This window comes from Bos indicus x Bos taurus, chromosome 6, assembly GCF_003369695.1.
Source record: "Bos indicus x Bos taurus breed Angus x Brahman F1 hybrid chromosome 6, Bos_hybrid_MaternalHap_v2.0, whole genome shotgun sequence".
NCBI classification, from domain to species: Eukaryota; Metazoa; Chordata; class Mammalia; order Artiodactyla; family Bovidae; genus Bos; species Bos indicus x Bos taurus.
This window is the reverse complement of record NC_040081.1, coordinates 92,797,536-92,811,471: the sequence shown is the minus strand read 5'-3', so window position 1 is coordinate 92,811,471 and position 13,936 is coordinate 92,797,536. Positions and strand designations below refer to the sequence as shown.

General features: G+C 41.7%; 1 protein-coding gene across 3 annotated transcripts in view; it reads right to left on the bottom strand.

Annotated features, from left to right (window-relative positions):
- Positions 1 to 13,936, bottom strand: part of FRAS1 (Fraser extracellular matrix complex subunit 1) — a 535,024-nt gene that overhangs the window by 39,916 nt on the left and 481,172 nt on the right. For all 3 annotated transcript variants that reach the window (XM_027544845.1, XM_027544843.1, XM_027544844.1), the window contains 5 exons: positions 12,718 to 12,923; positions 8,555 to 8,711; positions 5,821 to 6,021; positions 3,887 to 4,074; positions 2,237 to 2,512 (listed from right to left, as the gene is read on the bottom strand). In XM_027544845.1, coding sequence (XP_027400646.1) covers positions 2,237 to 2,512; positions 3,887 to 4,074; positions 5,821 to 6,021; positions 8,555 to 8,711; positions 12,718 to 12,923 — 1,028 coding nt within the window. The remainder of the gene's footprint in view (positions 1 to 2,236; positions 2,513 to 3,886; positions 4,075 to 5,820; positions 6,022 to 8,554; positions 8,712 to 12,717; positions 12,924 to 13,936) is intronic.

Below are 13,936 nucleotides of genomic sequence, written 5' to 3'. Positions count from 1 at the left end.
ACAAGCAAGTAGACAAATGTGGAGCAAGAAACTAGAGATGACTGATTCCCAATGACACTTGTTCTCTTTACATATTAGGTTCAGAGAAGTACTTAATGATTTTTCAGCCCTTCCAGCAAGACTCATTGCCTCTAAGTCACTTTTGTTGAAGGCATGGTATCAGGATATAGAGGAAAGACACTTTTTTCCTAGGAGTTCTTAGTTTTCTTTCCTCCCTACTGCCATTCCCTCCCTTAACTCCCCTCTAATTACTAAGGGTTACAATAACGTGGTGGAGTTAAAGTTGAGAACTTGGCCTCTGACACCTACTGGCCTTGAAAGTCTTTCTACAGATTTTCTCATGCTCCAGACACACAGAATCCATGAGTGCTTAATGCAATCTATGCAGAGGTAACCTAGGTCACCAAAACTCTCTAGGTTACTAGTGCATTGACATAGGGAAGTATATAATAAGAAAAACTCATTAGTAGTTCTATGTGCAGCAGACTTCCCACAAAGCAATCATACAAACTTATAAATTCTACCATGGAAACAATTTTCACTGAAGTCCATTAAAAATTGAAGAAGATTTTTCCATTAAAATTTTTTTAATTAGCTGCCACAACTTTATTTATTTATACATGGACTTCATTCAGAAGGGATTTGAAGCATCTTACAAAAATGCACACGATACAACAGTATTAAATAAATAATTGAAGAAATGAAGGCAGAGCAGAGGAAGCTGGGGTAAGAGGATTAGTCACCAATTCATCACAAGAAGGCAAGCTGAAATATAAGGTAAAATCGTAAACTTGGTACCTGTTAAAAATGTATATTTGGCTCAAATCAAACCAACTGCCCCTTCATGGGTTTGTTGAACAGAGAACAAGGTATTTATGAAACAATAAGCTGTTAAGTCTTGCCATTTACATTTCTAATAATAATAAAGATAATTTAAATTTGAACTAGGTTATGTTGCAAAGGAATTAATCTTCTGGCCTTTCTGAATAAGCTGTGCCAAGGACAATGGACACGAGGGACCCACGTTATCCAAAGCCTCCAATGTACATCTAACAGCTTTCTTCCACTACCTACTCAAGAGAGTTCTTTTTAAAACTTTTTATTTATTTATTCTTGCTGTGCTGGGTCTTCATTGCTGAGCATGGGTTTCCCCTAGCTGTGGTGAGCAGGGGCTACTCTCCAGTTGCGGTGCTCGGGCTTAGCTGCTCCTCAGCATGTGGAATCTTCCTGGACCAGGGACCGATTGAATTCGTCTCCCTGGCAGGTAGGTGGATTCCCAACTGCTGGACCTCTAGGGAAGTCCAAGGCACTGTTAAAGTGAGAACAGACTGTGGATTTGTAGGGAAATATCTAGAGAAATTAAGTCTGAAGAAAATCTCTGATTTCCAAAATTATTAAATGCACTCATCTCAGTCAAAAACCATTGATTGTTTCCTGGGTGCCAGACGCTCTGTGGAGCTTGAGTCTCACTGCTTTCAGCTCTTTCTGGAAGAACATCATTGGTGCAATGAGCAGAGTCAGAACACTGGGCTGTTTCCTGAGCGTGGGCAAAGCACCGCTGTGCATGGCTCCCTGATGGTGGCAGAGGTGTGCGTCTGGCCTCCTGACTCTCTGAGGACAGCAACGACATTCTGAACCTCTTTTCATATCTTCCCACCAGGCTTCGAAAAATACTGATCACTTAATAAGCACACTCTCATTTTATTTAATAACTGGTCCCCACTGCGTGCCACCAATGTGGCAGCCACTTTGGGATGGATATACAAATATGGTAGAACCCTTTTTCTTAAGGAATTTATACCCTACTCCATATTGAATGATTTAAGAGATGTGAAAAGAGACTAATCATTATTCGTACTTACCTAGAATCTTTGACTTACTTCATCATTTGTAAATCACTTTCCTATCTGTCAATGACCTTGTCAAGTGGATTAAGCAAAGGAGGTATTATTTTGTAGATCAGGAAACTGAGACTCAGAAAGGTAAAGTAAACACTTCACATCACATAGTTCAGAACAGGCAGAATCAAGGTTTGTAACAGGTTGTTGGAGTACTAGCCTAGTCCTCTTTCTGCCATACCACATTATCTTTTCTCATACGTAAGAACAAAAGGACAGTGTTGTACCCGCTTAATTGTTTAGTTTATACCAAATGGCATGCAGGGACCTTAAGGAATTTGACAGAGCTGGAGTAACAAAGAGAAAGGCCAGGTCTCTCTCTCTGTAACCAGACCTACCATGTGGTTGACACTGGTGAATGGCGTGTTGTCGGTGATGGTCTCGAAGGGAGACCGGGCCCCGTTGCCGTCAGTGGGGGCGGCCACTTCCCAGCTGAACTGCACAGACGTCTGGTTGATGCCAGCCTCAATGCAGCGCTCCTTCATGACAGCGTATTTGGGGAAATGGGGGTCGCAGGGCGTGACGCAGATCAGCGGGTAGCCCGGGGAGGGGGATTTCTTGACTCCCTCCTTGGTAACCTCTTCCACATGGTCATAGTCAGCAAGTGTAACGACCTGCCAAGGAGCAACATAGCTTCAGGCCTGGGTGGGTATCGGGAGGGTTAGAAAACTAAAGCTCCCTTCCCTAGAGACCTACCTGATCACTTAACTCCTAGGGATTCTTTAAAATATAGCAGTGGTTTTAACAATGCTTAGCCAGGCATCCCTAAAAGATCCTGGAAATCTTCAATAGTAGGGAAGATCCTCCTCCTCCCTGAGTTAAAAGCTTTAGTATCTTAACGGTCTCATTCCTAAATCAGATTCCTATGACTCAAGTGAAAAACACTCCACCCCCAACACACTGTAACCACAACTCTATCATAAATGGCAGATATTAGTTAAAAGTTGCATTAAACTGTTAATGGCAGGCAGTAGTGCATCTGGCAAAATACAAGTAAATAAAGGATATATGTGAAGGACAGGGAAGCCTGGCATGCTGCAGTCCATGGGGTTGCAAAGAGACAGACATGACTTAGTGACTGAACATACATATATATTTCTTCCATGGTCAAAGAGACATATTTTGAAATGGTCTTTCTATTGTATGAGATTAGTCAGGGGAAGTTATAAGAGTTATTCGGACTGCTTCATTATCCTACGTTAAATTCCCCTTGGCAACTTCTGGGAGCTTCCCTGGTGGCTCAGACAGTAAAAAATCCACCTGCAATGCAGGAGACCCAGGTTCAATCTCTGGGTCAGGAAGATCCCCTGGAGAAGGGAATCCAGTATTCTTGTCTAGAGAATCCCATGAACAGAGGAACCTGGCGGGCTACAGTCCACAGAGTTGCAAAGAGTCGGACATGACTGAGGGACTAGCCACACGGCAACCTCTGTGAGCATTTCTCCTAACTGTGAAGTCGGTGCATTCATTCTGTTCATCCCCAAATTGGGAAACATGGTGGTACATCTCCATAGACACTTAATTCTATGCCCATGGCGAGTATGTAGGATAATAGATATGGGGGAATACTCCATTTTTACTCTTCTAGGTCTCACCAAAGAAACGAGATCAATGGTATTGTACTTTCTTTGTCAGACAAAGGTCTCAACATAGTTTGGTCTCACTCTTATGTGGAAACCAGGTTTCTCCTCTTTAGCACTACTGACTTTTGAGCCAGGCAACTCTTTGGTGTGGAGGAGGGGGACTGGCCTGTGTATTGTAGGACGTTCAGCAGCATCCCTGACTTCCATCCCCTAGATGCTAACAGCACCCAGTGTGACAGTCATGAAAACCACAGATGTCACCAGACATTACCAGACGACCCTGGAGGTGATGGGAGTGAGGGATTTGGGGAAGGGGACACGAGCAGTCCTGGCAGTCCTGCTTCTCTCAAGTTCTCATCTAATGCCTAAGACAGAAGCAACCATCCTTTGGGTCATGAGACTTACAATGGGCGGTGCTGGCAGGATGAGACTCCCAGCTGCCTCCTGGTCTAGAATCGTCACTGTAGCCGTGGTCACATCGCCAAGAACTGCTTCCACTGGGTCATCTGGGCCAAGGACTAGGGAGAAGGATTCATGCCACTCCCGGTCTTCATTGGACAGGATCTCGACTTTAAAGAAGATGTGATCCACACCTTCGCCAAGGACAGAACAAAGAGAGCAAAGGTCTTCATCAGTGACCCACTTAAGACGGTGCAGGTTGGCACTGCTGAGGCTTCATGTTGAAATATGCCCTTTCTTCTTGGAGGGCTTCTATCAATGCAGTGGCTGCTAATCACTTTAGCCCAATCTCCATTGAGGGATCAGTTTTATAGGTGAAATTCCACCCGTGGTGGAGGCTCAGTCCTACAGATTTACTATCCAACACATGAGAATTAATGGCCCCTGCCTGACACTAGCTGGTGGTAATAAAAATCTATGATCTAAAAAACACTCCACCCTGGTTATGCATTTTTTTTTTTTTTTTGCTTAATTTTTCTTTCCCCTTTACACTTAGGAACAAGCCCCTGTGTGGCAATGAGTGTTTACACACTAGACACCCTTCAAAGCTGTCTCTTGGGAAGCGACAGCTCAAAGGTTACCTACAGGGCCGTCTCTGCCAAGACGATAATGTGACAGTTTGCCAGCATGGAATGGGGAGGGTTAGAGCTCAGAAACCCCCATGTTTTCTATAAAGTGATTCTATGAGGGTGCAGCTATCCCTGGCAGTGGTCAAGATGGCCTTCTTCCTCCTATAGACACCTGGGCTAGGTTACTTCTAGGACCTGCCTTTCCCCCAGATCCTTATGCAGAAGAGAAAAAAGCTAAGACACTTGGAAGAGAGGTCCTTGTGAGCATGTGGAGGAAGGGCACCTAACTTCCCTGTAAACACTAGCCAGACGAACAAGGGATGGAGCCAAAAGCCCTTTGAAGCTCCGTGGGGTGATGGAGACATACAGAGACACCCCTCCATCTCCAAGGGAGGCATTTCTTCCCTCTTCTTGCCATGCCATCTCTGAAGAGGGCTTCTACCACTTTTGCCCACTTCTGGCTACATCACAAACAGTGCCAGGCTGTACACCAGCCTTTTCACCTTATATTGCTCCAGAAAGTTTTTGGGAAAAGTCTAGAGTACAAGTCAGTCCTTTTTTTGTCTCATTCCTTCCATTAAGGAAATACATCAAACAATTAAACAGCTGGTTGTGAGCATCTCATCTTTCTCTCTTCCATGACTCATCTTCATAGCATCGCCTAATAGATGTCAAGCCATTTGAACATGGAGATTGTGCCTTCTGGGTTGAGTAAGCCCTGAAGGGCCCAGCACAATGGTGTGTACTGATGTTTGCTGAATGATGGCATCACATATATTTTTAAAAACTCAGGTGCTCCCATTGCTCAACCAAATTATAGGCTAACAACAACAACAAATCCTTTTGAATGATCCAAAATGCCTAGGATGCTCCGAAGTAAGGCACTTCTTTTTTTTTTCCTTATCCTATGCCACTTTTACTAATTAAAAAATTTAAAGATTCCTACAACCTCAAATGTGTGCTTACTAAGTACTTCATGCTATTGGAAATGTATATATTTTTTAATTTTCTGCTTATTTTTTCCTTCGAATATAAGATATTAGCCTCTCTCTTAAGTAATACCTATGGGGCTTCCCTGGTGACTCAGACAGTAAGAATCTGCCTGCAATGCAGGAGACTCAGGTTTGATACCTGGATCAGGAAGATCCTCTGGAGAAGGAAATGGCTACCCACTCCAGTATTCTTGCCTCGGAAATTCTATGGACAGAGGAGCCTGGCGGGCTATAGTCTATGGGGTCGCAAAGAGTCAGACACAACTAATCGATTAACACTTTAAGGAAGACCTACTAACTGGGATTGGCATTCAATTACCAGGACTGAACTTCAAGACTCGGCTCTTTGGGTAATAATCCACACCAGACTGGGCTGACCCATCCCGTGTGCTACAGCGAATCTTGGATGTTCTGTTCTGATCCCCTCTGCGGATCACCTTGACGTTCAGAATGGCCGTGGCATCTGGCCCTGAGGGTTCCCGGACTTGGTATGCAGCTTCTTCAAACTCAATGGTAGGGGCTAAGGAAACAAGGTTAGGAAAACAAGAGCAAGTTGCAAAAGTGAAAAAGAATTCCAACTCCCATGAAAACACTTTATAACGACAAGAGGGAATTTTTCACACTAATTAACAATACAAAAGGCAAAATAGCTTGCAGTCATAAAAATCAATCTGTATTTACCCCTAAGTAATACTTTGGAAAAAGGAATTCATCTGTGATTCTGCAGGAGCTGTTTCTCACATATTTCTTATTAAAAAGAGTACAGTGGAGGAAACATTTTTAAGCACTTTGAAATGCATGTTATCCAAGTTTCCATCTAGGCCTTATAGCTCATAGCATGTTTTTAAATCTGCACAATTTATCAAGGGACTGAGACAGAGTAAGCCCTTGATAAATATCTATTGACTGATTGTATGAACCAACTCTTTTTCATTTATGAGATATGAATTTCATTTATATACTGCTTACATTTACCAAATCTATCTCTCATCTCCATCTTCTGGGTCCTCCTTCCTACTGCTTTCACTTTCCCCCACCCTTAGCTTTATCTATAAATACCACAGGTTAGTTAAGAATGAGTAGTTTTACCAATTTATGGTTGCCAGGTGGAAAGGATGGGGAGAAGGGGTAGTTAGGGAGTTTGGGATTGACATGTACACACTGCTATATTTAACAAGGGTAACCAACAAGCTAACCTACAGTATAGCACAGGGGACTCTGCTCAATGTTATATGGCAGGCTGGATGGGAGGGGGTTTGGAGGAGAATGGATACATGTATATGTATGGCTGAGTCCCTTTGCTGTTCACTGGAAACTGTCACAACATTGTTAATTGGCTATACTCCAACACAAAATAAAAAGTTAAAAAAAAAAAAAGAGTGAGTAGTTTTAGTGGTGGCTACAACAATAATTGAGAAACATAGGATTTCCGAACACAATCTGATTTGAAGTACTACCCTCATTGCTGTGAAATGAATAACTTTTTTTTTTTAAAGTTCGAACCATGCCTTCCTTTGTATTATATTCTCATGGGGAAGGGCAATGAGGTAGTGGTGGAAACAGTGAGATAAGAAGAGAGAAGAATTGGGAGCAATTACAAACCTTATACCCTCTAAAAACATATCATAGACTTTTCCAGAAATGTCTGGTGTCTCTATGTTCACTTCCCTCTTCTCTCTCAGAAAATCCATTCTTCCTAATTGTCAAAGACACGTCTCATTTGAGACTTCATAGTTTTACTGTGTACGCTCTCTGAGACTGAGGTGTGTCGCTGTAACAGTGTGAACCGGTGACTTCTCTGAGCCTAAGTACTGGGCTAAGTACAATCTAAGTACTGCGTGAACAGGAGGGGTTCACCTCAGATCTGAACCTGTCTCCTTCGGTAAACGGCTAATTCAACTTCAAGGCTGGCTTTTAAATTTTTCCCCCCCAATTCAAGTTAGTCTATATTTTATATTAAAAACCCTGAGTCTCACTGACTCTTGTGTAGATTCTAGAATCTGATACAATAAGGTTTTACATGCAGTTTTATTCCTCACAGTTGTGTAACTAAGAGCATAAATAAGATAACTTTGCTGGGGTTCAATTTCTTTACCTATAATATAGGATAATAACACCTACCTCAAAAGCTTACTGTCAGGATTAAATAAAGTTTTTTTTTTTTTAAATAATATGCTTATAACAGTTCTTGGTATATAATCAATATTCAATAAAAAAGCTATTACTAGTTGTAGTATTGTTGTCCATTCATTAAAATATCTATTTTAATAAAACAGCTATGTCCCTATTTAAAACAGATTTTGTTTTCTTTGGTGCCTGGGTCATTCTTTGCTAGCACTTGACTAAAGAATTTAAGTATTTTTAGGTTAGTAGGCCAAATCAATTAGAGAGAATAAAACTGAGAAATTAGACTTTTCCAGGAAGGTGGCAGTGTTTTAAATCAGTTCATTGGATTCAACTGACTCTGATTGTATTTCCAGCCCTGCTCCTGAATTGCCGGGACTTAAACAGTTTTTATTCTGTGTCTGTCTTAGTGTTTCTGTCCTAGCTCTTAACCACACTCATTCCTTATGTCTTGGTGATGTGCTAGGGAACAATGTGATTAAAAATACTAGAGCTCTGTGACTTCCCTGATGGTCCAGCGGTTAAGGCTCCTTGCTTCCAACGCAGAGGCTGTGGTTTCGATCCCTGGTCAGGGAACTAATAGTCTACATGTCACACAGCAGGAACAAAAAAGCCCAAATAAACATCCAGTTAAAACTGTATGTTTAAAAATTTTCAATTTAAATTAAAAAAAAAATTATAGTAAAAAAAATCGGAGCTCTGTGGAAGGGATCCCTTGCTGCATTTTTTTTTTTTAAATTGGAGTATAATTGTTTCCTATAAATATTCCAAGACTATTTTTTTTTATGAATACTCCAACTGTTACCATTAGACATTTTTACAGTGCTTTTATTTTTCAAAACACCTATAATTACATTAAAACATTACTATGAAACATCAGTTCAAGTCCCATCAACCTAAGAGAAACTAAAGGCAATTTCTTCTGTTACCATCTTCATCATTAGATATGGTGATGGTGGCCATGTGATTCTTTCCAACTCTGGCTCCACTCCAGTGGTTCCCAAGAGGACGGCCAAGGTAGACCCTGAACTGTTCCTCAGGCTCAAACATGGAGTCATCGTGTATATAGACAGTACAGTTCTTCATCTAGAGCCAAGGGCACAAGAGAGATTAAAACTTGCAGCGAGGTATCAATCATTTGCTCACCTTTCCCTGGAAAGTAATTTTTCTTCTTTGCAGCATCAAAGAGCCAACACAAATTCAAAAGATTCCAACCATTTATAAAATAGAATATTTAAGTCTTAACAGTCATACCTAGATGGACCTACCTATATGTGGAGCTTTGTATTCAATATTCCAAACCATTTTGAATTATTGGTCATAAGTTATGAAAAACTAGAGCAATAAAATGAATCACTAAAAAGCATTTGGAGAACATTTGTGTGCTTCCTCACATTTTGCCTGGACTCATCTACACCCTTGTACATGTTATGATAGGTAGATTTCTGATGGTGAGGGTTTAACATATGGATTAGAAATCCTGGAGAGGTGAATAATGTTCTTCTTCCTTTGCGAAAATTGAGGAGTCTTATAAGGAAGTCAGAAAAGCTTCCTGTTAGGCTAAAGACACCTTTAAAAGCTGCAGAACTCTATAAAGAGCTGCCAAATGGTGTCTCACTTGAAAACTGCTGAGAACTGAATGTCAGAGAACACAATCTAAATCCCTGTTGGATGGAAAGAAATCAAGTGTTTCCCAAACTGAATATTCTCTTCTGAGGACTGACTTCTTGGGGAAATGTAAAATAAGGTCACAACAACAGAGCAGCCTTGATAGCATAGTCATGATATGAAGTGTGATTATTTGTAGTTGGCTGATCCTAAACTCACTATAGTACCATATTGCATAGGATATGTGGGTATGGAGCTTTTACTGTCACACCCCCTGAGTCATCCTAGATGGAGGGAGACTATTTCTGTGAACATTTACCTGTGGTTTGCTAACCTGGTTTTAAGTTCCTGAAGCATGCTTTTATTATCCCTCTCACATTTTTCTTACAGCAAGAATTTCTTTATGGAAAGCATGAATTTAATAATGACTCTTCAGTATATCTTAAAAATAAAAGACCTTCTCCCTGTGTCATACAGCAACATTCCATTAGCTATATATTTTACATATGGTAATAAATATGTTTCAATGCTATTCTCTCAATTCATCCCACCCTTTCCCCCTGGAGGGTGCAGGATGGGGGGTATAATGTATACTTATGATTGATTCACATTGTTCTATGGCAGAAACCACTGTAAAAAATTATTCTGCAATTAAAAATAAATTTTAAAAAAGGACATTCTGGTAAATGACAAGTTCCAAAGACATTGCTCAGCATGACGAAGGAGATGAAGATTCCAAAACGTGCTTATGAATAGGCTGCCATGTGGGTAACATCTAGACTACTAAGCTGTATTTTCTTTATGATTTTACTAAATTACAAACTGCCTCTTGGATAGGCAGAGAATCCTCTTTTGAATTTAAAACAAATACAGACATGCAGACTCAAAGCTGAAGATCATATTTACAGTACTTATGTGTGTGTGTGTTTTAATATGTGTTTCAACCTGCCACCAGTAAAATTCCCATAAAATACAAAACTAAGACAGGGGTTTTATGAGTCATGCATGCGTAAAAGACTTGAGAGTCTCAGAGAAGGAAACTATTACTTTCTTTTGGTGGTAAAGAATGGAGGAAGAATCGGGTGACCTGGGATGGGTAAAGTATTCCGCTAAACTTCAAAAGAACTAATCATAAGGCAAAACCTTCATATGCTTGTAGTCCATGGGGTCACAAAGAGTCGGACACAACTGAGCAACAGAATTGAAGTGAACTGAACTGAACTTCATATGCTTGATTATATCAAAATGAAGATTTCTGTTCAACTAAGAACACCAAGGTCAATGGTAGTAGATGAGAGACAGAAAAGGAAACTACGCTTATAGGAGCTAAAATGTCTAAAGTTGGCAAGGATTAATATTACTATTCAGAATTATTAACATTAAGAATATTTAGAGTATTCTCCAGGCAAGAATACTGGAGTGGGTTGCCATCTCCTTCTCCAGGGGATCTTCCCGAACCAGGGATTGAAACCCGGTCTCCCACATTGGAGGCAGACGCTTTAACCTCTGAGCCATGAGGGAAACCCAAGAGTACACAAGAAACTACTGCAAATCAGTAAGAAAAAGATAGCAACACAATAAAATAAGTAACAAAGGTTAAAAATAATAGATTCTTGTAAGAGGAAACTCAATGAACTAACAAGCATGTGCTTTGCTTAGTCGCTCAGTTGTGTCTGACTCTTTGCAACCCGTAGCCTGCCAGGCTCCTCTGTCCATGGGGATTCTCCAGGCAAGAATACTGGAGTGGGTTGCCATGCCCTCCTCCAAGGGATCTTCCCAACCCAGGGATCGAATCCAGGTCTCCCACATTGCAGGTGGATTCTTTGCCATCTGAGCAAAACATAGAAATAATTGGAGAAAGGCAAATTGAAATGAGATATAACATTATACATATCAGATTAGTAAAAATCAGTAACTGGAAAAGTATAGAAGAGGATGTAGGGTTTTAGCAACCTTCATGTCCCGTTAGTGACATTTTGGAAAGTATCCTAATACTATTTTTTTTTTTAATTAAGCACATTCATGCCCTGGAGTCCAGCAATTTTGCTGCTGAGGAAGTGGACAGGTAGGAGGATTTGCCTGGTGGTACTGTTAGTAATGGCAGAGTGTTAGGCGGTGACTGGGAACTGAAATGGAGGAGCTTCACTGTCTGTTGCTGAGAGTGAATGAGTAAAAGGTAGTAAATGCACATCATGAAATACTAGGCAACAGTTTGAAGCAACAGATTAGATATACACATAAATGACATGCACAGATACCCAAAACATATTGCTGAGAAAACACAGAAAACGTGTGAAAAAATATAACACAGTAGCAGTTTTATAAATTAAAATTATATATATAAAGAACGAGGCCTTTGCAAAGAACAAATACAAAATAAGAGACACACATTAACAGACAATGGATTGACGACCTCAGATGGGGAAGGACTGTGACTGTCTGCAGAATAGGGGTAAAATGAAATGAATCAATCAACAAAATGAGAAAAGGCCTTGAAATGACCAATGGGAACTCCATACTTTGAACCAAGGGCTGCGGCCTTGCAATCAGGGCCACAACTGACTTAGTCATCTGAAACTGAGATCCAAAAAATGGGGAAATACAACTCCCATTCAGTATGTGCTTTGGATATACACTGAGGCTGCAGGCTTGATTCTGATGTGTGTGTGTGCTCAGTCATGTCTGACTCTTTGTCACCCTATAGACTACAGCTCCCCACATTCCACTGTCCATGGGACTCTTTCCCAGCAAGAATACTGGAGTGGGTTGCCATTTCCTCCTCCAGCAGATCTTTCCAACTTAGGGATCAAACCTGCGTCTCCCGAGTTTCCTGCATTGCAAGTGGATTCTTTACTCTGAGCCACTAGGGAAGCCCTATTTGATTCTGATGCAGCCATATTTAGTGACTGGAATTTCTCAGGAGTTTCCTCGTCTGTATGCATCATTTTGCATTATATTACCAAGAAAATACTTCCCGAACCTGAATCTGCTCAACTCTACCTGTGCAATCCTGTACTGCGGGCCCTATACCAGAATGTGTATTGGCCTGCAACCGGGACCCAGGTATTAGAAAACTGTCTCCTCCAGACAACATTTGTGGACTGCATTCCTCTTCAATGTGGTTTCAGATTAAGAGAAGTCCCTAGTCATCTGATTCTGCTAAATTCCAAGAAGATTCTACACCATCTAAACTTCCCAGCTCAACCAATGACATAGGTAGCTGGTGCTAAGTGGGCAACAGAGAAGACAGCTACATAGAAGAGATGATATCGTTGAAAGTATTGCGTTGGCCAAAAAATCTGTTCAGGTTTTCCCGTAAGATGTAATGGAAAATTCAGAACGAACTTTTTGGCCAACCCAATGTGAACAATTAATTAGAACATCTTAGGATGTTCAGAGTTTGTCTGAATTACTTCACTATGGACAAATAAAGGCATCAAGGAAGGAGAGAAACCCATCTTTCAGCCACCACGAATCCACTTACTTTCTCCCCTTTGAGAAACGTAATCCGTGAAGAGTCTGCGTTTCTTCTCTCCTCAAAGTCCTCCATGACCTGAGCTGAAAGGCCCTGAGTATAGCACCTCACCGATGACTCATAGCTCAGGTCTCCACTCCGAATGATGGGCACATGCAGGACGCCCTCCTTCTCCTTCACCAGGAGCAAATCCTTGGCAAACTGCATGCTGGGCACTGGGTGAGAGAAGGAAAGATGGAGGCACTGTTAGCGGGACACCGAGGGAGGTGGCGGTAGCCCTCGTGGGCCCTCAGCAACCTGGCAGGAAGGCGCCACTGAGGACCACCAGAGGCTGATAAATCACAGGCAATCAGCAGATTTCAAGGCCTGCCTACTGCTCTCAGGACCAAGAAACTGCTTCCCCCATGAGTGTGAAAGAAAGTGAAGTGACAGTGTTGGTTGCTCAGTCGTGTCCCACTCTGCGACCCCATGGACTATAGCCCACCAGGCTCCTCTGTCCATGGGGTTTTCTAGACAAGAATACTGGAGTGGATAGACAGTCCCTTCTCCAGGGGATCTTCCCAACCCAGGGATCGAACCCCAGTCTCCTGCATTGCAGGCAGATTCTTTACTTTCTGAGCCACCAGGGAAGCTAGCTGCACTGTGAGTGTAGTTCCAACAAAATAGAACAAATCAAGTTTGCTCAGCTTCAGGGAACAGTCACCATCTCAAATGCAGATAGGTGATGCAAATGAAGATATGCGCCAGGTGGAAGAAAAATGTTGAGACCTGCGAACCCCAAAAAGTTCATGTTCCTTCTAAGGCTACAAAGAAAAGAGCAGTGTAAACCTGATGATAAATGACCACTCACATGGGTGCCGGGCCAGAAAGACCATAGAGAACAGGGACAATTGGAAAGAACAGGTTGTGTTTAAAGAGGGCTGCCCCTTAGCTTCATTCTTTTGCTGGCAGGTCTCCCTATTTTCAAACAAAGCCAGAGATCTGCATTTTTAGGTCATAGCTCCTAAATTTCAAAATAGCAAGCATTTAAAATGGTAAAAAAAAAATTCCATTCAGGCCAAAACTATTGCAGCCGAACAAAACACACCTACAAGCTGCATTTGGCCAGTGGCTGGCGCAGTGGTAAAGAATCCACCTGCCAATGCAGGAGCCAAGGGTTCCATCCCCGGGTCAGGACAATCCCCTGGAGAAGGAAATGGCAACCCATGTCAGTATTCCTGCCTGGGAG